The following is a 25,380-nucleotide window of genomic DNA, read 5'->3' on the forward strand; positions in this document are numbered from 1 at the left end:
TCCGGACGGCTTCCATAGGCTTCAATAGAAGCCCGCGGGAGCCGTCCCCGCGGGAGACCCGCACGAAAATGGAGCATGGTCCAGATTTTTTCATGCTCCATTTTTTTTAAAATCCCTTTTATTGACCATCCGCGGGTATTTATCTACCCGCGGGTGGTCAATGCATCCCTATGGGGTGCGGATCCGCGTGCGGGAGAAGAGTTAAAATCCGCAGCGGATTTTAATTCTTCTTTTGCCCGTGGGCATGAGCTTAGGGCTTTGGAAGGTGTAGAAAACAGAAAAAGAAGCTCGGTGCTGCAGCAGGACAAACTCCAGATGACGACCAAAGATCAATTGGTGATCTTTAATGTGAATGTACGACGCGTTTCGTCGCGTTACCGCGACTTTAAGTACCATTTCTTTACATTCACATTAAAGATCACCAATTGATCTTTGGTAGTCATCTGGAGTTTGTCCTGCTGCAGCGCCAAGCTTCTTTTTCTCTGTTTTCTACACCTTGTGTTATTATCGTCCCCCTGGCCTGGGGTACAATTAGTCTCGAGTCGCTCTCCCTCCTAACAAAGGGATAAAGGCACAATCTTTTGGATTTGCATTGGAGTGATTCAGGTTATATGCTAACCAGGACGTGGAGGTGTTTAGTGGGGGAACCCATCCCGGGCTCACCCCACAGACACCGGTTAAGTCCCGATACTGTTCTTTCACCATTATTTCACACACTGTTGGAGTTGGAGCGCAGTCCCTTATCATTGTTTTAGGGCTTTGGAGGTTGAGTACTGCATTGTGTCATGTGTAATGTAATTCTGTTTGATTTTTCTAAAGGAATATGTTCCCACCCAATCTAGTAGAAGCTTGCTTCAAACAGGTATGTACTTCACTTGTAACCTCTCTTCTTTCTGGTCTTGTCAATTTTCTCTTTACAATGTATCTTTTTCCTTTTACTATATTAACTGGACTTGCGTTGTATGTTGGTGCCCCTTCCAGATAGTGCATGGGCATAGAGTGTGCAAATGACCAACCTTATGATCGTTAATTATTACACTCATCGTGCCCTGATAAGAATGCCATCTGTTGGCTAAAAATGGCTGCCTTCACATCTGCGGTGGGGGTCCGTCTTCCTGCTCCATTCGGGGAGGAGGAAAGGGGAATCCCCTGGCCGAATGGGTCCATACTATGACAGAACCAAACAGCGCTGAACAGACCCAATTAACTATAATAGGGTCTCTCAAGTCTCTGCTCAGCTGTGCGGCACAAAATATGGGAAGAAACAGTTTTGCATGCAGCGCAATAGTTTCTGGTATTTTTTGTCAGATCTGAGATGGTACCCCCGAACTCCACATGCAGCAGTGAAAAATTGGTATCCAGCATCCAAAAATGGGATAAAACGTGAAATTTATTGCATCATGTTGAAAACTGCAGCCCATGTGGATACAGGTACCTCAAAATTGCTGACACGTTTCGACAAAATATCTGCCTTAGTCATAGCATCTACCTGCCCCACGATAAGCTGTTTCTTTGGGCACCAGGTGAGGACGGCTCCATTAGATCTTTCTGCTACACTGTGTGTACTGTAGAAGACTCTGAAGATATTTTTATCCTCAGTATAGATAGAAAGTGATTTACATCTTCCAGCAACTCTTTCAGACTTTTATCTGCATATTTTATTTTTTTTATTATTTTTTCTTATGTTGGGTTGAAATTTTGATTAATTTCTGTACCAATTACTAGTATTTTATAGAGTTCTACTCTCAAGCTAGACTGTTTTCAAGTTACAGTGGTCATCCTAGATTGAATTAATATTGTAAATTGGGGGACCACTGTTAAATAAAAAAAACACTAGCAAAATAGGGGGACAGCTGACATCTAATTTGTGTGTCAACACCTTAAAAGGGGGTGTCCAAAAAGTCAATCCCTGTTCATATGACATCCTATAGCGGAATACTCCAATCAGGATTCCTGTCTATGAGCTTTATTGGAGAGCTGCTTTGTAAAAAAGGTTCCTGTTCCAATTAACTTGAGCCATCCTTCTATCACAAGGACCACCATTTTTCTGATTGGCTGTCATGTAACATTACATTGCCCCTGGACCTGGCTGGCCAAGGATTTTCGCTACGAGCAGCACCGAGGCATTCAGCTGATGCTACAAGACCTTTAGGGATATTTACACATAAGCCCATATAGGTTAGTATTTTGCATCACTTTTTGTAAGTCGGAACCAGGAATAGATCTAAAACATGAAAACAAGTCTTTCCATGACACTTTTAGACTTTTTCTCTGTATTTTCCACTCCTGGATTTGGCTTAAAAACTGATGTAGAACACTGCCATGTAAAAGTGGCCTAAGGGCTCTTACCCACGCTGCGATATCACTGCGTTTTTTTAATGCGATTGTCAATGGGACTTTCTAATGTTGGTGCTTTGTGATTTTTGTGTGATCCGTTTTTTAACATTAGAAAGTCCTATTGACAATCGTGTTTTTCCAGACACTTCTCTGTAGGAAAAAAAAACTGAAAAATTTGTCTGTGCAAGCATATATCATATACATGTGTGTATTTAAACAGTACCCCAAAAAAGCTTTTTAAAAGCTGCATACAAATGAGTCCACAGAGCCACTTATTGGAATAGTAGCTACCCAATTAATCAGTATCTAGCTTATTAACAGACCTTGTAATATGAGTTTGGATATGAGCCAAACTAGAATATTCATGTATATACAGTAGTTTTGGTGTTATTGCTCCTCGGCAGCGTACAACAGCATAGGCTAGGCAAGAGGCCATCAATATAAAGCTGGGGGGGATGTATCTCCTTGTGGAGAGAACCGCAAAGGTGTAGGGAGTCGAATTATATTGTCATGTTCATTGCGGTGTGAGGAGCAGGGACTCTGCTTTTAAAAGTGTGCAACTCCTAACTACTGATTGTAAATGGCCTTATAGAAATCCACTGCTTATATTAGAACAAGGTACAATATAGACGGGGGGCAGGATTTACTCGACCTGATCATTTCTCTGCTTCTCACCATTTGCCGGCCACATTTATTATTTTTACCAAAACCAGGGAATGACAATTTCTAGTCCCAATGTATGAAGCCCTGCCTATAGTTCACATGGCTTAGAGGATGTCTGGGTAAGAAATTCAGGGATGTATTTTATATGATACCAGTAAAATACTAGATTCTACATAACCTTATAAATATGTCCCAATGACTCGGTTTGTTCACTGATTTCCTCTCCGTTCAGGAGGTTATGTTGTGTGGATTTAGCTGCTGCTGATTCCTTCTGGACGCTACACAAACCATATGGTGATGAAGGACATTTGTATCCCAAAGCTTTATCCCAGATGATGTTTTATCTTTATTTAAACCATGTAAAGAAGCAGAAACCAATCTGCATGCCCCGGATTCATCAAAGTAAGGACCCCATTACACCGGCGCTGTTAACGCTCGTGGTTTACTGCTAATTGTTGGACTGCACTTGCGAGTTAAGCCCAGCAATTAGCTCTAAACCAGCGGAAGCCACCAGTGTATCACTGCCCGAACCGGAAGGCATTCTTAAACCTCCGTGTTCAGTGCTACACTATTTGTCCAGCATAGTTTGTTCAGGACTGTGATGGCTGTAAATATTCCAGATGTGACAGATAGGTGACAACAGGGGCATTTGGGGACATGGTTCTTGCATGGGTTGACCCATCTCAGGGCTGTCACCCCGTTTATTGAACCAGAGGACAGAATAGTCTTGTAGGGTGCAGTGTATGGAAGTAAACCATGTTGACTACTGTAGATTTTTTTCTTAATAAGGGATACAGAGTTCAAATAATGAATCCCAAGACTGTTCTTCATGCACTACACGCTATGCATTGCATTTCAGAAGGGGCAGTAACTGGCAAGCTCCAATCTGTATTTTATATTGAGTTTTATATCTTTTTTGCACTTAGTACTTGTTAGCATTTATAGCTTTTCCCTTTGTGCACTTGGGCATACAATATGGTTTATATATTTTAAGAATTGGATTAAAGTTACCTTAAATTATATTAATTACTCTGCTTTTTGATGCAACACATAACTTACAGAGTTGCAGTAACAAAGGGTCTGATTTGGGTCTGCAGTTACTTCTTGATCACCTTTATCAAAAGATATCACAATGCAACCACATCCATTACTTTATGACATTACAGATCTTCTTGTGAAGGAAGCACAAGGCTTTTTCAGGTTTTCTTTTCAGTGTTTGTGTTGTGCTGCCGCACCTCTTCTACTGGAAGTCAGCCTAACCCGGTCAGCAGCAGATAGTCCAATGGTTGAAAGCTCCTAATAATGTCACTGGGTATTTAGTTTGGAACTTGGATTTCTCTATTTGTTTGTACGAATTTTGTACAAAGTCTGTAGAAAGAAAAGGACACATTAAATACTGTATATTGTATGCTATGACTATTGGTAACATTGCATTGCAACATTTAGTCCTGTGCATCTTGCTCTTTTAATTTGTAATAAAGTATATATTCTTCTGTGCAGTACAAGACCCAATACCACACAAAAGTTTACCAAATACCCGCCCAACCTGAGCAGAACATAACGGCATCAGCAGAACAGCCCACTGAAGCCGTTGACATCAGTGACATCATAGAGAATGTTACCCGGGCAATGGGAAGACTTCATGAGATGATGGAAATGGAAGAAGTGGTACCTGTTGCAGGTTCAGCAAATGGTGTGAATGCTTTGGGTCTGGTAGTCTTCTCCATGTGCTTTGGCCTGGTGATTGGGAACATGAAGGAACAAGGAAGAGCTCTCAAGGAATTCTTTGATTGTCTTAATGAAGCCATCATGAGGCTTGTGGCAATCATTATATGGTAAGGCTAATACAACCTGTCAAAAACAGTAAACCTGAGGATCATAGCAAGGAATAAGCGTGGGAGCAGGCTGAGAAGTTGGTGTAAAATGGAGTTTTATGCAAGCATTTTCATATTTTTTTTCTATGTACAGCAAAAATAGCGTGTTGTTCAATACTCTTGTATGAAAAAGACAAGTATTATACAGATGATACCTTTATTGACTAGCCAGAAATAATTATACACGCTGACCCTGGTTTATCTTTCAATGCTTTGCTTTTTCTTTCCATCCGTCATTTGTTAATCGACCTGAAGAAGGAGCCTCTAAAATAGGTTTGTCTTTTTGATATGACTAGTGAAAACCACATATTTTTTTCTGATGAATTTACCAGAAGTGAGCAGAAAATGATGTGTCTGCGACACGGAGGAATGGAGCTTTTAACTCACACATGAAGAGGCACAGAGTAACATAGTGACAGTTTGCTAGGCTGAAAGAAGACACATCTCCATCCATTTCAGCCTTTTGCCCCCTAAGGCTGTTGTCACATGGGGCCAAAATCTCTGAGTGACCGCATGGAAATAATGCAAGATTTCCGCAGGAGAAATGCAGCTTCAAAACTGGCAGCCTTTCGCCACGGATTTTGGAGCGGCTATGCTGCCTGCATTCCGCTGCACCTGTCTCTCCCCATAGAGAGGAAAGTGGAAATGGGGAAAGAATTGACATGCCGCATCTTTAAATTCCCCGCGGCATCTCAATTTCAGTGCAGCTTGGCCATAACAGATCGGCCGCAGTGTGTGGACGAGATTTGCAGGCTAATTTTGGGATAAAAAGCTGCAGGCAAAATTGCCATGCAGGAAGTCTGCACGGAAATTTTGCATTAATTATGCCCCATGTGAACCTAGCCTAAGGTTGATTCAGAGGAAAGTAAAAAACCTTTGTGAGGTAGAAGCCAATATTCCCTATTTAAGGTTGAGAGCACACGAGTGTAAGATCATAGAATCAAAGAACCAAACCTTAAACTTGGTCCAAAACAGATCCTAAAATTAAAGGGAGCTTGTTACCAACTATAAGCACCGTAAACTCTTAAAGGGCAAGGTGTCGTCTCGTGTCTCCTCTGCCAGCAGAATACAGTACACCAAAGAAATTCCCACACCAGTACTTGTAGGTGACATACATAATTTTTCGAATTGGTATACTGATGCTGTTAATAGAGATATTAACAGACCCGAAGAACTGAAATAACATATTTGTAGATAGTGGAGCCATGCCCCGGCCAGAGGATCCTACTCCCCAAGCAATTCCCTCAAAGACGTATGCCTGTGCTAGAAATCACGTACTGTACATGAGCTAAAAAAGATCCATTGAAAAAGGTTGGCAGTGCAGGGTTAACCTCAAGAGAAGTGAGCAGACCCGGCCTCGAGATCAGTTGCAGGCATGTAGCAAAGTCGTCCCATGCTTCCGCCTTTTCAAATCTGCCTCCAGTGAGGGAAGCATAGGCTTGTAGTTCAACTCAAATAACTAATCCAGATTAGCTGCTAAATTCCTAAGTATTTAATACTATCATCTCTCTACTGAATGGTAAATAAAGACTTGACACCTCATCTGTCGGGATGGTTACATTAAGAATTTTTGTTTTAGGAATGTTAACCTTAAAGTTGCTGATCACGCTATATGCTTCAAAATCCTGTAGAATGGCCAGAAGGGCAATCCTGGGAGTTGCCACAAAAACCAGGAGATCATCAGCAAACAATGCTAGTTTATGTTTAAAGGTTTCCACCCCAAATCCCTGTATATCTGTATTTTTTCTAAGGACGTTTGTTAGAGATTCCAATATCAGGACATACAAAAAGGGTGATAGGGGGGCAGCCCTGTCTAGTACCATTTTTAATTTATATGAGGAGGATAAAGCTCCATTTACCTGGACCTGTGCCGACGGGTTATGGTATAAAGACATTATCCAATTCAGGACTCTAGGACCCAAACCAATCTTTCGCAGGGTCGCCTCAGGGAACCACCAGTAGACCCTGTCAAACACCTTTTCTGTGTCAACTGCTAGCAAACACAGCAGAACTCGCAAAATAAGGGACATAGACTTAATCATGTTATCCCTAGCCTTGCAACCTGGCAAAAAAACAACCTGCTCTCTATGGATTAAGGAAGGATTAAATGGCTGTAGACATGATGCCAGGATCTTTAGGAATTTCACATGAATGTTAAATAGCGAAATGAGACAATAATTACAACAGGCTGAGGGATCTTTTCTCAACTTGAGTAACATGGTTTTTACTGTTGATAGTTGAATGAACCAAGCCCTTATCAGGAGGATCAATGGAAAACATGTAGGCTGGGGATGATCTCAGGTGCATGGCTCTCGCCAACCAACAACCACTTTTGTTCCCGTGCATCTACGGGCCCTATCTCTAAAGCATTGTGAGGATTGATCAATAATGGAAAGGATCTGCTGATGAATTGCAGAAATTTCCTCTCTAATTAAACTGAAGGAGAAGAAGTATTGGAGGTTTCTAGAGAGTTTAAGCAGGTCCTCCAACCTGTGTGATCAATTCTTTTTCAACCTGGAACCATGTGAAATAAATATCTCTCTGACCACACATTTCAGGGTCTCCCATTTGATCGGTGAAGGTGTGTTGTCTGCCGCGTGGTCACTACAGAAATCCTGATTGTCATTCAGGCACCAGGAATGAGTCCTGTGTCTCCCAGAGAATCCCCTGAGGGCGGCGCAGACCAGGGCATGGTCCAACCACAAAAAAATATTTATTGAGCAGGTGGGTCCAGGTCTAGTAAGCCATGAGAGACAAATAGATAAGTAGCTACAACTATTGTGCTTTAAGGAATGGTAACTAAAATCCTTGGCCCCAGGGTGTAATATTCTCCAAAGATCAATGAGATTCATGGCTACAAGAGCTCTTCTAAGATTACATATCCTGGCAGCAGGGACACCAGATCTATTCACCAATGAATCCAGCATCTAGTCAAAACAGAGACTGAAGTCTCTGCCGAGTATTATATTGGAGTTTGCAGCAAATTTTGCCAGTGCCTCCAGCATCCAGGACCTGAAGAGCACCTGTGAGCTTGATTAGGGAAATATGCATTAGCTATGGTCAGTATACTTGTACCTACAGCTATTTTAGGGAATATATACCATCCCCTAGGATCTAATTTGGAGGAGATGGTTTGATGAGGGAGTTATGTATCGCGATGGATAGACCAAAAGTTTTTTTAGTGGGATAAGGACTATGGTGCCATGTTGTGTAGTGTCAGGAGTTACATCTATGGATATTGGAGTTTTGGAAGTGAGTCTCTTGTAATAGTTATTATCACTCCCTTTTTATGAAGGTGTTCCAAATTCTGGCACGTCTTGGCTGGTTTATTTATGCACTTGGTGACATATGAACAAAATGTTAGTCCTGCCAAGTTGTCAATCCCCCACTGTTACATCGAGAGAAAGGGAAAAGAGTAAAAATAGAAGAGATAGGTAAGGTATATTTGTCTGGAAACCATGTTAGTTTCCTCAGGTTGGTCACTGGCCGAGAGCCAGTGTCGAGACCACACATACAGGGAGGGAAATAACAGAGGAGAATCGCTTACAGCTCCCAGCCAAAGAATTGAAACCCGTATAGGTTATGTCTTAAACACCAGGCAATAAATGGATTAACATTATTAAGAAGATTACCCCTTACAACCAACAGGGGAAAAATTATTGTGAAACATCCAAAGTATGTTTGATGTAGCCCAACAGTGTATCATGTAATACAGTCTCTGTAGACAGACCATTAAAACACGAACTTTTCTGCATTTTCAAATATGGGAAACCTCAGCTGAAGTTTGACGCTATTGGTAGAAAGATGAGGGTAAGCTTCCAAGCCCACGTTCAGACTGTTTTGTGATGAGGACGTCGGTGGTCCCTTTGCTGTTTTGGTCTTGTGGTTACCCAATGCTCTGTAGGAGTTGTGACTGGCAGGAAAGGAAGAAAGGGCTACTCTGGCAATGAACTTATGGGTAATTCAACGGTACTCAGAAATTTGGGCAGGTCTCCAAAGGAGCGAAATATGGCTGATTTACCGTCCTTTTTAGCTATATGATGAAAGGGGAATCTCCACTTTTATGTGATGTCTCTTTCCTTCAGGGCATCTCGTAAGGATCTCAGAGCTCTGTGTAGTTGAAGACTATGCCTGGCTAAATCTGGTAGTATGGTAATTGAAGAGCCGCAATATAACAAGTTATTAGTTTCTCACACACATTTCAGGATAGCTGAGAGGAGATATATGATGTCCCTGGGGCATCTCGGGTCAGGTGACTTGAGACCCCAAGCCCCGTGCATGCGGCCAATCTTAATGGGTTTGTCTGTGGGGCATTCGGTTGTAGAGCCAAAGAAGGATTGAACCCAGGCCTCCAGGTGGGAAGTTGCTATTTCCTTAGAAAGGCCCCATATGCGGAGATGCTAAAGTGCTAAAGCATGTTTATGAGACACTTCAAAACACTAAAAGAATGAATTCAATTCTTGTTTAAAGGACATGGCTCTAAACCCCTTCCAACCCCATTCATTGTCATTCTGTGTCAATCCCTGCCAGACCTGAAGCGTGTAATGCAGCAGCGCTGCCGATTGGGGAAGAAGCCCACGAGGACGATCTATGAGTCCCAGCAGGGAAGGATGGCTCTGCTGTGAGTGACATATTTTAGATTTTAAAAGTAGTACAGCAAAGAAAACTATAACTTTCAGTATCATCAGAATCATACTGACCCACAGAATAAAATATCTTGTCACTTTTGCTGCAGTGTGTACATTGTAGAAACAACACACCCCCCCCAAAAAAAAAAAAATTGTGTAATTGAGTTTTTTTTCTATTTCACTCCACTTGGAATTTTTTAAAGATAATCTAATAATTAAAAAGGGGTTCTTCAGGAAATGAGGAAGAAATAAACATGTCAATGTAAGAAAGTATTACATAGTAACATAATTCGTAAGGCCGAATGAAGACAATGTCCATCTAGTCCAGCCTGTTTATTCTCCTGTGTTGTTGATCCAGAGGAAGGCAAAAAACCCCAAGAGCAGAAGTCAATTAGCCCTTTTGGGGAAAAAATTCCTTCCCGACTCCCTAATTGCAATTAGACTATTCCCTGGATCAACCCCTAATAGTTCCTACCTGCCTGTATACCCGGATTAACAATTAACCTAAGATTTATAACCTATAATATCCTTCCTCTCCAGAAAGACATCAAGTCCCCTTTTAAACTCCTCTCTGGATTTTGCCATCGCCACTTCCTCAGGCAGAGAGTTCCACAGCCTAACTGCTCTTACAGTAAAGAACCCTTTTCTGTGTTGGTGATGAAACCTGCTTTCCTCTAAACGTAGCGGATGCCCTCTTGTTACCGTTGCAGTCCTGGGTATAAACAGATCCTGGGAGAGATCCTTGTATTGTCCCGTCATGTACTTATACATGGTTATTTGGTCGCCTCTTAACCTTCTTTTTTCTAGAGTAAATAGTCCCAATTTGGATAGCCTCTCTGGGTATTCCAGTCTCGTCATTCCATGTATTAGTTTAGTCGCTCTTCTTTGAACCCCCTCCAGTACTGTAACATCTTTCCTGAGCACCGGTGACCAGAACTGTACACAGTATTCCATGTGGGGCCTGACTAGTGCCTTATATAATGGAAGGATAATGTTTTTGTCCTTCGCCCCAATACCTCTTTTAATGCACCCCAAGACTTTATTTGCCTTTGCAGCAGCTGACTGGCATTGGTTACTCCAGTTTAGTCTACAATCCACTAGTACCCCCAGGTCTTTTTCCATATCACTTTTCCCTAGCAGTACCCCATTTAGTGTATATTGGTAACATCCGTTTTTGCTGCCCATGTGCATAACCTTACATTTATGTATTCACACGGGTGAGTGCAATATTGGCCCAGTACTGTACTTATATAATGAGCTTGGTTCTGATACAGTATGCATGTACTGAGCTTAGTTCTGATGCTAAATTTATATACTGTGCTTGGTTATGGTACTGTATTTATGTACTGTGATTGGTTTTCGTACTGAAATTTCTGTAATAAACGTGGCTTTGATACAGTATGTACTATACTTTACTGTATTTATTTTGTTTGGTTCTGTTTAAATAATTATGAACTAAACTTGATTCTTGTCGGAAAAATGTAGGAAACTTTTCCTAACTTTCCGCTTCCTCGCAGTGCACACTTTGATGGACTTTGCTTTCCTACGATACTAAATCTTCATGTACAGGCCTATAATAACTGAGTTTAATAAAGTCAGTGTAAGTAGGCAGGTATGTAATCTGCAGATATTCTGGTTTTGTTTTAAATCCTACACACATTGTTAACAGATTCCAACAAGATGTGAACATAAAATTTAGACTGTTCTTTTCTTTGCTATCTATAGTTGTCCTCTACCCGCATTCTCCACCTATGGTATGGATGAGGGGGCCATTTTAATCTTTGTCTCAGACATCAGAAAGGCTGGGTGTACCCCTAGAACTGCATAGTAATAAGGAAGAATATTATGGGAGAGTTAGGAGACTAAAAGCAAACAATCACAACATCATCTTTATTTCTTATCATGCGCTTCAGAAATAAAAACTGCTCTGTGATTGGTTGTTATAGGCAGCAAAGAACGTTTTTTTTATGGTCAAAATGTGTTTTTATTCAAAGCAATACTTGTAACATACATTGTGGTTCGTTCCAGAAGCGGACCATATGATTAACTTAATATAATATAATATAATGTGACTATAACTACCGTTCTCAGCTCAATAAAGATTGAAAAAGTCCTCAGACAAAGATGGTCTTAATGGTGGTAGGGTTGACTAATTGCCTATGCTTGAGTCAGTGCATACATGTCACCCTGAACATTTATTACTACTTCGCTGACTTATCTGTGTTGTGTTCCTTGGTCGGCTCGGGAATGTGTAGATTGCTTCTTTTTCTGAGAAATCAAAATGAATATTTATAACAACTATAATCAAAAACATGGGATCGTACCCGATCGATCCCCAAACTGGGGTGGGTATAGAGGGGTTGACAGGGTGGGGGGGGGGGGGTAGGGTAGGTTGGGGCGTCAGGGTGGGGAGGGGAAAGGGGGTAAGAGAGAGAAAGAGAGAGTGTCTCGTTTCGTGGAAGCTTCTGAAGGAGTCCCGTTCTTCAGCTTCATTCAGGTTGGCACTGTACCATTTTCGGCCCATAGGTCAAATCCGTTGGAGCTACGGAAGGAGATCCATACCTCCCACGTGGCGTAGTATGTTGTCCATTTGTCATTATCTTTGGCTCTTAATTCCTCCATGTATCTAATTTCGTCTAATGCCGTTGCCCAATTCAGGCGTGTCGGAGTCGTCCTAGTTTTCCACAGTCTGGGGATCAAAGTCCGCATGGCTAGAAGGAAAAACCTAAGGACATCCTTTTTGTTAGCAGAAATGTTTCCTGGCAAGATTGACAGGAGAGCCATCTCTGCTGTAAAGGCTAAGCATTTTCTTCTCAAGGCATTGTATATGTCTTCTATTTCTACCCATAATCTAGCGATACCCGGGCAGGACCACCAAGAACGTTTTTTTTAAAACTGTTTCATAAATCTGTCCCAATATAATTAAAAAGTATTTACAAATGGCTTAAAGGGGTTGTCCCATGAAAGATTAACTCTTCAGAAGTTTAGGAGGAGCTCTTTTCGTTCTGCATAAAAAAGACATTATAATTTTGGATGAACAGAGCTCGTTCTATTGCAGCTCTGGTTCTTTCAGGGATACCAGCGTGCTTTTGATGTCATCTTAAAGCCAAGATTCTTTAGCAGGGTTGGAAATACAAAATTTACAGCTGTCCTTTTAGTCAGCCTATGCAATGGAGAGACAGAGAGATGAGGGGGACGAGCAGGCACCACCTACCCCTCACCCTGAATAAATCGGAGAGCACATTTGCTCTCTGATTGTTACATATGGAGTGTTTTCCCAGAAAAAAGGTGAAATGATGAGGACTTGTACACCATTTAACCCTGCAGATGCTGCAGTCATTGCTGACTGGCAGCTAAACATTTTACTAGAAAAAAAAATTAAAAATGTTTTTTTTCTTAATGCAGGCTTTAAATATTGAAAGAAATAAAAATAACAAAAAACTGCACATGATCGGTATTACCGCATCTATAACAGCCTGCACTATAAAATATGATATTATTTATGAAGCATGGTAAATTCTGTTAATAAAAACTTTATTCTAATATAGCTGATTATCTTGCCTCACAAAAACCGAAAATAAATAACTTATAAAAATCATATATACCTCAAAATGGTACAAATAAAACTACTGTCGCACAGAAAACAGTCCTGATACACTGAAAATATAAATGCTTTGGTCCTGGAAAGTGGCGGCACACAAAAATTCTTGTAGTAAAAAAAATATATATGTAAATTTGGTGTTGTCATAATTGTAATGACTTGTAGAATAAAGGTAATTAATAGAGATGAGTGAGCATACTCAGATTAGTCAGTTACCCCAGCGAGCATGGCTCGTCTCGAGTAACTGCATACTTGTTCGAGCATATGCTTGCGAGCGGCAGACGGGAGTGAGGAGGGAAGAGATCTCTCTCCACCCCCCACGCTCCCACCAGCTCACCCCCGAGCATATGATCGGACAAATATGCAGTTGCTCGCTCGAGTAACTGACTTATCAGAGTATGCTCGCTCATCTTCAGTAATTAATATTTATACTACACTGTGAGCGGCCTAAAAATAAATGGCAAACAACAATGATGGAGTAGCTTTTTTTTCCATTGCTCCCAGCATAAATTTTTTTTAGAAAAGTTACTCAAAAAATTATATGTACCCGAAATTGGCTTCTCTAAAAACCAGAACTTGTCCAGCAAAATACAAGATGTCATACAGGTACACTGATGAAAAAATAAAGTTATGACCACTGGGACACAAAAAAAGGGAAAAAATTTACTGGCTCGTAAGGCTAAAATGTCACTGAGGGGTTAAAATGCATTTAAGGCGGCTGAGACATAAATTCAATATCTACAATAAAAAAGTATCACTTCTTGGAGGGTTTTTCCAATTTTAACATGACTGTTGAGGGATGAAGGCTGCTTTCACAGGTGTGTTAGGGTCAGTTCACGGTTTGCAACTCGCTGCTCTATTTTTTTGAATGATAAAATAACACCGAAATAAATAAAACAGATAAAACAGAAACCTAACGAAATAGAAGCAAACCGAAGCCTTTTGGTTCGTGTTCAGTTGTCTTGAAGCCCCAATGAAATCAAAGAGGAAAAAAAACTAATTTGTATTATTCGGTTTTATTTCAGTTTCTTGCCTCCAAAAAGTGAGCAGAGAGACAGAACCCTGAACTGACCCTAACGCAGGTGTGAGAGCGGCCTAATTTACTTTTTGCACAAAAGGTGGAATACATTTTGAAAAAATGCTCCAGTTTCTAGACATTTTCATTCTTTATCACTTATTATTGTGCCCCCTGGTGTCCTTTTAATTCTGTTGCAGAAAACCCACCTAATGTGTTCAGTGCTGGTGGTCACACATGCTCAGTGGGTCAGTAAACCAACTGGACCCTTTTGTCCATGGGCAGCAGATTGCTTTGCGCTGTTCTGCAGGCCAGCCAGTAAGACTCAGCGCTGTAATAGGGGCTTTTTCTCACCAGCATTCAACACATTAGGTGAAAACTCAAAGAACACACGAACTTTGTATATATAGACATATACAGTTGAATATTGTAAAATGTCATTCAAGAATGGAGTTGTTCTTGAGGACCCGTTGGCTGTCCGGACATGTCTGTCTCAGTAAATAAATGTATTCTCCATAACGTAACAATTCTGGAGGATCTTTACTTAGAACTCTACATTGTAATGTTCCTTTATTATGCATAGTAGAAATCTATGAATAATTTGACAACTGAGTGTCACCAATTGTGGCTGTGTTCCTACATAAACCCCTTGGAAAAGGAAATAGTCCAGTTAGGGCTACATGATGACTTTGGCCGCGAACCGAGGTCACTGTGTAACACTGTAATATCGCACTGACAGCTCAATAGCCAGTCAACACAACATTACGGTCACAAAAAAATCTAACCTGCTTGGATTTTTTAGTGACTGTCACTTTGCGGTTGCAGCAACCTGCAACTCCATGGAGTTCAATGGCAATGCGATGTTGCAGTGATACACAGCGCATTTTGGTTACATGACCCCCATTGCAGCCCAAGTCTAATGGCGCATTTGTTCATATATTCATACTTGCCTAAGAAGCGAAACAGAGGAAAGACACAGAGTTCTGCAAAAAAAAAACAATGATCCAAAAGAGTTATGTTACGGAGAATATGAATATTTAGTAAAACAGACCTATACATACATGTAAGCCAAGCGAACTGGCCCCCTCTTTAAAGTGAACCTGTCATCAGGTTTTACCCTCACAAGCTGCCACCAACCAGTTATCCATTATGCTGGCAGCTTCACAACGATGAGATTATATTTACTGGTCAATAATGCTTCATGCGGTGAACGGACTTTGACGGCTGCTTTCAGATGCCAATAAGGAGTCATGCAGGTGGAGCCAATCTCCAGAGAAGCCATGCTGGGCTCACAAGCCTTCTGTAGCATCCAGCACATTTACGAAGTACAGATGAAGTGACAGCCAGTACACTGCACTGTGCATGGACTACAGGCTGCTGGAGGAGACAGACCATGATGCTCAGCAGATAGAATGTCATCATTGTGAACTTGTCTCCATACTGGATAACAGGTTTGGAGGCTAGACTCCCGGTGACAGATTCCCTTTAAATAATATTTAATTCTTTACAATCATTATATTAGGTTTTTTATAACCAAAAATGTCCAGGAACATACACATACAAGCTTGTCTTTTATCGTTCACAGGTATGCCCCCATTGGAATTATGTTTCTGATCTCAGGAAAAATACTGGAAATGGATGATCTGCTGGTTATGGGGGGACAACTTGGAATGTACACAATCACTGTCATCATCGGACTTCTCATCCACGCTTTGGTGGTACTTCCATTGTTATTTTTCATTGTCACTCGGAGAAACCCCTGGCCATTTATTGGTGGGCTACTTCAGGCCCTAATCACTGCGTTGGGGACATCATCAAGGTATGTGTGGGTGACAAAATAAAACATTTCATCGGATGCCAATCTACTACAGTCTCCATACTGTATGAGATGTAGACAATCGTTTTCACTAATTATAATTAGATTGAGAATTATTTTCATAAATGGTTGTCGCAAAACGTTGTCCCATCACAGCATATAGAAGGCACTAGAAATGTGCGTCCTATATGCAATCACACAGATACACTCGGTGTAATGGCCATCCAAAAATCATGTTCTATTAACATCACTGCAATACATGGAATTAAATTATAAATAACCGGAAAGTGACCTGTTATTTATCTGAGATACCATATCTAAAATGTAAATGAGGAACATATTCCTGTAGTATCAATACCTAGAAGGGGAGAGGCTCTCTTAATAGTTGTCATGTGTTTTCTGGGTGTTAGAAACTCTTAATATTTAAACATTTGGGATTCCGTTTCCATTTCTAGCATCCCATAAAGTCCACATACCTGCATTGTATCCGCTGGTCTAATATACATACATATTCTCTGCAGACTATCTCTCCCTAACTATAGAGCACGTTCTCTCCAAGCATATAAATATGTTGCAGCTTCTCTGTCCTGCGTTGATCGGTAAGATGTCCACTGGTAATACAGTGTCTACGTCATAGTTGTGGTCATGTGATGCAGGCGACCAATGAAAGTGCTGTGTATGTGCAAGATAGAGGACACATTTGGTGACCTCATCAAGGCACGCTGCCTGTTAATTGGCTACACGCTGACCTCTGTAGTTGGTGTTATGGGAAAGTCTGTTTTCCCCCTATTTTCATTGAAAATCTAGTCAAATTCATCCATTCTGACTTGGCAAAAATTGGGGTGATCTTATTGCCCCGCGGATCACAACGAGCAACAATGGTTATTGACTCCTCCATCCGAATCATTGTCCTTTAGGTAAGCATATAAAAAGCCAATTTTAAAGACAAATCCATTTTCAAAAACAGGTTTTGCTTCTCTTAAACTGCCTGGAGAGTCCAAGAAGTGACTCTCAAACATGAATGTGGTGTTCAGAAGTGGCGCAGTACATATTAGAGGGTTTGTCAATGCTTTAAAGGTAAATCATGTATATTTGTGTGGAAACACATAACCTATTCGGGTGGAGCAGGGGATGGCACCGGCAAGGTGCAGCAAAGGTGGAGAAATACGGCTTAATTGCACCACTGCACGTAATCCGACCTTTTAAAGGTCAAGGCAATTAGGCTTGTGCTAACAACTGACGTCTATATGCTCTGTGAAGTTCATAGGAGTTGCATATTATGCAAACTCAACTTTAAAGGGGTTGTGTAAGATTACAAAAAACGTCAGTTGTTTTTCCAACCTAAACACCACCCGTGTCTGGGCTGACTGATGATATGGCTTTACTCCATTCACTTCAATAGGGCTGATCTGCAATACTAGAACAGCCCATTTATTTTCTGTATTTACTTGTAACTTTTCCCTGAGACTAAGGCCCCCTGTCCACAGGCGTGATTCCGTCAGCGATTTACCACCGGCGAATCAAGCTGTCTGAAGCTTTCCATAGCATTGCTGTGGTAAGCGCCGGCTCCCTGTCCACGAGCGGAGAATCATTGCGATTCTCCATTTGCGGCCGGCAATTCGCAGCATGTGAATTGCCTCAATCCACCTTGGTCAGCCTATTTGTCAGATAGGCTGACAGCGGAGAACCCTCTGCCGGCTCCTGCTCCCTGGTGGCGGAGATCCACCGCGGAATACCACAACGCCCGCGGACAGGCAGCCTTAGAGGCAATTTTATTTAATGAACCCACATCCTCAGATTTAGTACCATGTCTCCTCAATGTAAGAAGTAGTCCGGCAGCTATATTGTGCAGCATGGGATGATAGTAAAGAATAATCTAGAGGCTCTCACGGATACCCGTTTTACTTGCCGTGATTGTTAGGACATTGGGTTCAAATTGGACAATACTCAAAGGGTATCGTATTCTTATCCGTTAAGTATGTCTAATATCTGTATTTTGCGCTGAAGAAGGACTTGGACACAACGCAGAGGTGGTTGAGTCGCAGCTCGGAGCTCTTCTGAACTAATTTCACTATTTATTATTTACAGACCATTGAAGAAGAACATTAACCAATCAGTGTCTGCACCCTATAGACATCCAATCATTAATTGACACTTATATAACATTTTTGTTGTCGAATCATCTTATGTATGATGCATGAATTTATTAATCTTATGAGCAAGTGAACATCTATAACCACATATAGTAATGCCTTAACCCTGAAGATTTTCTACCCAGCAATTCGCTTTAGCCATGTCAAATATAGTTCTGTCTAGAGACTGTTCCTCTTTTCATCTGCTTTTAGAAGGCCAAGTAATATTGCGATAACCCAAATGAATAATGTGTAAAACAATTTAGATTACTCTTACATGACATTTGTAGGTTGTTTTTCACTTCTGAATAATCTAATCCACCTTAACTCACACTGCAGAGTCGTAGTGCAGTCCTATGTGATGTAGCTTCACACTGCTCTTCCCTGCCTCCTGCTTGTGATGAGTTTCTTCATGACAACTGTTCAAAACATTATACAGGGAAGAGCAGTGTGAATCTGCATCTCATAGAAATACACTTGGGATACGGCACACAGCAGGAACAGATAGTATTAGACAGTTAGTGTGTCTGAGATGGGCCGGAGTGGTGGGTTATAACTTTGTAGCTATTCAAGTGATCATGCTTTCCTTAAATTTTGGATAAAAAGGGGAGGAATACATGAGAAAACTCAGACGTCAAGGTTGGATTTCAGAAAGCCAGATTTTAATGAAGAGGGTAGCAAAGATCCAATTGCTGGATGTTCTTAAGGACAGAAATGTCCAAGAAGGTTGGGAAATATTGTGAAATGAGATTCTCAAAGCACAATCGTTAACAATCCCTAAAAGAAGGAAGAATGGGAAGCATTTAAAGAGACCAGAATAGATGAACACAGAACTTGCACACATGTTAAAAATGAAGAAAAATATGTTTATCAAATGGAAAGAGGGGGGAATATCTAAAGAAGAATATAATGCGGTCTGCAGAAGCTGTAGGGCAAGTGTCAGTAAAGCTAAAGTTAATATTGAATTGAGGCTTGCAAAGAAGCCAAAAGCAATAAAAAGGGATTTTGATGGTATGTCAAAAGCAAAAGAAAATCAAAGATGCTATTGAATGCTTACAAGATGAAAATGGTGAAATGCTGAAGAATGATGTTGAGAAGGCCAAACTTTTAAATTCCTATTTCGTATCTGTTTTCTCTCAGAAAGTAGATGGAACATCAACTGATCTTCCCTGTGCTGTTGGGGGAATAAAAGAATGCAGGGTATCAATAAGCAGAGAGATGGTGAGGGAACACTTAGCTAACAAATTAATTCAAGTCTCAAGGTCCAGATGAATTACATCCCAGGATACTAAAGGAAGCAGTGGAGGTGATTGCTGAACCATCTTTGAAAATTCCTGGAGAACAGGGAAAAAGGGAAGAAGGTGGATCCAAGAAACTACGAGCCTGTGAGCCTGACCTCTATACCGGAAAAGATCATTGCACAAATTAATAAACAGCATGTATGCAAGTACTTGGATAAAATGGAGTAATTAACCAGAGCCAGCATGGGTTTGTAACAAACAAGTCATACCAGACTAATCTAATTTCCTTCTATGACAGAATCACCGACTGGGTTGATCAGGGAAATGCAGTGCATATAGTATAGCTTGACTTGAGTAAAGCATTTGACAAATTACCAATTTATTGAAAAAATTACCAAATATGGGATTGACAAGGCAACTGTTAGGTAGATTCACAACTGGCTGAGTGATCGTACTCCAAGAGTGGTCATAAATGGCTGCACATACAAAGGGAAGAATGTATCAAGTGGGGTACCACAAGTCTCTGTCCTAGGCCAAGTGTTGTTCAACCTTTCTATAAATGATCTGGAGGAGGGAATTGAGGAGAAACTGATCAAATTTGCCGCAGAGAGGGAAGGAGGACGGAAAAGAGGAGGCTGCTGAATTAGTTGGAATATATATTGTTTATTAAAGAAAAAATGATAAATAGAGATGGGGTGGGGGGGGATATGAAAAGTATATACTTATTGGGGTTACAGCAAATGAGGTGGGGAGAGAGACCAAATAAATGAACAACATATGCTTGCCCCCTGCACTAAGCAGAAAAAGCCTCTCTCTTCTTGATATTTTTCGCCTCTCCTTTCCTACGTTCCTATATTCCTTGCTCGACAATCTGTACCTGAAGAGCTGCCATGGAGGAAAGAAAGACAAGGAGGGAAAACACACCAGACTCCTGAATAAGGCTTATTATTAATACTCCCATTGATAACTTTAATTATGATTGCAATACGAGAGAAGGACTCATTATATACATTATCCCTCACGGATGTTGGAACAGTTATTGTGAGAAAGACCTTGGGGGGAGGGGGGGGGAGAAAGTAGATATGTTTTACGTGTGATTTATAATGTAAAATGTTCAATTAAAACATTTAATTAGACAAAAAAAAAGATTTGCCAATGACACAAAGCTAGGAGGGATAGCTAACACTAGGAGAGAGAGAGAGTATTCAAAAAGATCTAAAAAAAAAAAAAAAGCTTGAACAGTGGACAGCAACTAACAGAATGGTATTTAACAAGGAGAACTGCAAAGTCCTACATCTGGGCAAGGAAAATGAAAAAAGCACATACAGAATGGGAGGAATTGGGCTAAGCAGCATATGTGATAACTTGGGTATACTAATATATCATAGACTGAACATGAGTTAACAATGTGATGCAGCAGCCAAAAAGGCATTTTGGGATGTATTATGAGCAGCAAAGAGTCTAGATCACGTGAGGTAATTATCTCCCTCTACTCATCTGGAGGGAGACCTCATCTGGAATACTGTGTCCAGTTCTGGGCACCCCACTTTAAAAAAAGACACAGACAAACTGGAGCAAGTTCAGAGAAGAGTTACCAAGATGATGAGCAGTCTGCAAATCATGTCCTATGAGGAACGGTTAAAGGATCTGGAAATGTTTAGGTTGCAAAAAAGAAGGCTGAAAGAATACTTAATAGCTGTCTACAAATATCTGAGGGCTTATCACAGTGCAGAGGGGTTAGCCCCATTTTCATTTGCACAAGGAAAGACTAGAAGCAATGGGATGAAACTGAAAGGCAGCAGACACAAATTAGATATTAGAAAAAACTTTCTGACAGTGAGGGTGATCAATGAGTGGAACAGGTTACCACAGGAGGTGGTGAGTTCTCCTTTAATGGAAGTGTTCAAACAAAGGCTGGTCAAATATCTGTCTGGGATGATTTAGTGAATCCTGCACTGAGCAGGGGGTTGGACCTGGAGATCCCTTCCAACTCTACCATTCTATGATTCACAAGGGAGACTGACATCCCATCTGTCCAGGAGGGGGGGGGGGGGGTAGCTCTAGTCATACTGTGATCACATTATCTGTCAACAATAAAAGGTTTCAAAAATGTATGGATGCAAATGAACTAGGATTAAAGAAATTACACAGCCACAATATTGATAGTGAATTAGCATATGTCCAAGAATGCTGGAGGATTTCTTTAAAAGGGTTGTGCAAAATAAAAATAAAATAAAACACGACTAATAAAACATCTCTACCCCTGTGCTTGGGTTGTGTGTGGTATTGCAGCTCAGCGATATTTACCATGTAAAATAACTGTTCTTGAATAAGATTTTCTATTTGCTCGGGAGAGAGGCGAGGGAGGTTCACACTTTGTAGGAAGCTCTGGATTTCTTCCTTTTGGGGATGATGTATATTTTGGTTATTTTTTAAGTTATATAAGGAGTAGGGATGAGCGAGCGTACTCGGAAAAGCACTACTCGCTTGAGTAATTTGCTTTATCCGAGTATCGCTGTGCTCGTCCCTGAAGATTCGGGTGCCGGCACGGAGCGGGGAGCTGCAGGGGAGAGTGGGGAGGAACGGAGGGGAGATCTTTCTCTCCCTTTCTCCCGCCCGCTCTCCCCTGCTCCCCGCTGCGACTCACCTGTCAGCCGCAGCGGCACCCGAATCTTCAGGGACGAGCACAGCGATACTCGGATAAAGCAAATTACTCGAGCGAGTAGTGCTTTTCCGAGTACGCTCGCTCATCTCTAATAAGGAGGAATAATATGCAGCAAATGCGTTGGCCATTTTTTGGGGATGGAAGATTTTTCTGCCTTGTGGGTCGAGGAGGTATCAAATTCTTTCTTTAGTTCTAAGATCTTTGAGCTGTTTCGCTAATAAGGCCCCAGTCCTGTTATCGTGCACATAAAATTGAATTCTGAGTTTTTGAAACGCGATGTCATGTTTAAAAACCAACAGGTTTTGTAGCTTCGCCCGAAGGTTAAAGAGGTCTGTTGTCCTTTGTGGGGTAGGTTTAATTTTAATTAACGCTTCTAGGGATTTAATTTTGTCCATTAGGAGGTTAAATTTCTCTTCTCTTTTCGGCTCTTGCTCCAAGTTTAATAAATATGCCTCTCATGTAGGCTTTGTGTGTATTCCACACTGTGGAGATGTTCGGGACTGATCCTATATTGTTCGCAAAAAATCCCTCTAGTTCCTCCTTAAGAGGTAGTTCGTGCTCAGGATGGTTTAGAGTGTATTCATTCAGTCTCCATGGGAATGATGGGGAGTAGTTGAATTTCTCTTGGAGCGTTAAGGATATGGGGGCGTGGTCAGACCATCATATTGTTCCAATATCCGCCTGTAGAACCCCCTCTAGGCCCGCCCGCGGCAGCAGGAACATATCTCTCCTAGAATAAGATGCATGTGGCACGGAGAGAAACGTGTAGTCCCTCTCTGATCCATGCATGCACCTCCACACGTCGTATAGTTCTTCTGAGTGTATGATTGGGACAATGGGTGACATGCCCCTGCCGCTCATGGTGGAGTCCAAAGTAGGGTCCACCACTGAGTTTAGATCTCCTCTGATCACCAAATTCCCTTCTCGAATTTTGGCCACTTCGGATAGAACATGTTTGAAGAATTTGGCCTGTCTTTTAAATGGGAGGTAGACATTTACTAGAGTGTAGGTGGTGGCGTTAATTACGCAAACTAATATTAGAAATCGTCCGCCTGGGTCCACGTATACGTTTTTTGGGGAGAATGTAACGTTCCGGCTAATGGCTATCATTACGCCTTTCTTTTTTTCCCCTCGTTTGATGCCAGGAAAATGTTTGGAAATTTAGGGTGGTTGCAGGGGGGGGGGTGTTTATCTCTCAGGAAGTGTGTCTCTTGGGCGAGGAAGATGTCTGAGTGGGACTTAAGGGCCTGTCTCCAAAGCATGCTGCGTTTATAGGGGCTGTTCAGACCTTTTACATTTAGGGATGTGATGTTAATGGGCATAACTGGTAGGTGGTTTATACGCTGGGGAGTCGTTGCGTTTTTTCATATTAAGTATGGTGGGGGGGTAGGGAAGTGGCCTCCTACTGAACCTTTTATAACTATATTTGACATAAGGAGAAAAAACATCATCAACCATTAACAGAATCAAAATATTGTTCATCCAGCGCCTATCTGCACTGGATGAATGAACCTTAGGGGGGGGGGGGGTGGCATTTCAAACCATCCACTTTAGGCTCCGTAAGGGAGAAATATAACGGGGGGTTCAAGACCCTTTACAACATCAATTTATGAGTGTCTGCCATGCTTATCTGCTGTTTTCCAATCTTGTTCGATTCTTGTAGGAGATTCTACCGCTGTCCTCAGGGGCTTCTGAAGGATAGGGATCCCCCACTGTTTCAGGAGCGAGACGCCTTCTTCTGGCGAGGTGGCAACCTGGAGGGTTCCATTTTTTGAGATCAGTAATTTGGTTGGGAATCCCCATCTATATTTGATGTGCGCCTCTCGTAGTGCTGCTGTAACTTCTGTAAACTTTCTCCGAGACTGCAGAGTGGCGGCTGAAAGATCTGGGAATATTTGTATGTCTTCATATGGATCCGGTAGTGTGCCTCTACGCCTTCCAACTGCCAAGACTTCCTCTTTTATAGAAGTGTATTCTTGCTAAGATGTCTCTGGGGGCTGACTCAGGGACGGAGCGTGCTTTTGGAATTCTGTGGGCTCTGTCAACTGCATATTCGATCTCGGGAAGGTCCGGGAGGAGCGTTTGGAGTAATTTGAGTATATATTGTGGAATGTCAGGGGGGGGGCACAGTCTCCGGAACTCCCCTAAATTTGAGATTGTTTCTTCTAGATCGATCTTCCAAATCTATGACCTTCTCTCTCAAATATGCGACTTCTTCTTCCATACTACCATGCACATGTACCAGCTCGTTGTGGGCTTTGGTAAATTCTCCCATTTTCCGTTCAATACGGTCAGTTCTGGTAGCTAGGTGATGGATGTTAGATTGTAATTGACCGGAAAGGTTCTGTATATCTTTGGAAATGTCCTTTTGCAGCGAGATTAGCATATTCTTCAGAGCATTTATAGTTAAAGGGCTCTCAGAGTCGGGATAAGCTTGGAGATTGTTGATAGGGTCTGTCTGCAGGGGAGTTTCTTGTGGATTATTATTTTGGCTCTTTTTTGCTGCCGGTCCTTTTGGGGAGGGGGAGGCTGGTGGTGGGTCTTGAACGTTCCTTTTTCCTCCGCTTCTAGGGGAGGTGTTGGGATTGGCTGGGGTAGGCGGGAGAGATCCTGAGGATGAGTATGGAGACAGAGCCGCAGGGCTTTGGGTGTTGGGTATTTCTTCGGTTACGGGGATGTTTGAATGAGATGTGGCGGGTTTGTTTTTGTTGCTCTGTGTGCCAGGCGGGAAGTACTCTGAGAGTCTCCTGGGGGCCGTTGCTTTAATACGTCGCTTAACCATCTATTTGTTGTATAATAGCCCACCAGGTGGCGTATTCTTTATGGAAGGCGTTGGAAGGCGTAGTTGTTTGTTAAAAGTTCCTTTAGAAGCTCATTGATGTTGAGTCGTCCTGTTATGTGTTGCTGTGGAGCCTCATGTGGCGGGTGGAGTTAGAACATAGAGTCCTGCTATTCCATCTTGAGTGCCTTAGGCAGCGCTCCTGTGGAGTTTTGAAGATTTGTTAAGTGTGGCTTTGCCTGATAAGAGTCCTTTCTTTTTAACTTGATCTAGATTTAGAACTATCAGTATTTGCTGAGAGGAGAGTGTTTAGGATTGAGGAGTCCGCTGGGTCTCACCGGGAATTTGTTATTTGCGTCTGCGAGGCGCGCAGTGTATTGCTTCCTTGGGTGTTGCGGGAGCTGGGACTTGCTTCCAAGGCTATTTTGTAATGCTGAGGAGGCTATATAGTGTTTTCTGTCAGTACCCTTTGGCACAGGGTCTGTCTTTGTGGGTTGCTGACAGTTTCTATATAGCAGTCTGGCTATGTAGATATTCAGCCACAGATGACTTGGCAGTAAGGTGGGGAGATATTCTCCTTATAATTAACTGTGGGTCCCCTTCTCAACACACTTAGGGGCCTCGTTGCT

General features: G+C 41.7%; 1 protein-coding gene across 2 annotated transcripts in view; it reads left to right on the top strand.

Moving 5' to 3' along the window:
* The window catches only part of LOC136573044 (excitatory amino acid transporter 1-like), a 124,914-nt gene that overhangs the window by 87,723 nt on the left and 11,811 nt on the right, over window positions 1–25,380 (top strand). For both annotated transcript variants that reach the window (XM_066574166.1, XM_066574165.1), the window contains exons 6-8: window positions 820–862; window positions 4,501–4,835; window positions 15,704–15,937. In XM_066574166.1, coding sequence (XP_066430263.1) covers window positions 820–862; window positions 4,501–4,835; window positions 15,704–15,937 — 612 coding nt within the window. The remainder of the gene's footprint in view (window positions 1–819; window positions 863–4,500; window positions 4,836–15,703; window positions 15,938–25,380) is intronic.

Source organism: Eleutherodactylus coqui, chromosome 7 (assembly GCF_035609145.1).
Source record: "Eleutherodactylus coqui strain aEleCoq1 chromosome 7, aEleCoq1.hap1, whole genome shotgun sequence".
Taxonomy (NCBI): domain Eukaryota; kingdom Metazoa; phylum Chordata; class Amphibia; order Anura; family Eleutherodactylidae; genus Eleutherodactylus; species Eleutherodactylus coqui.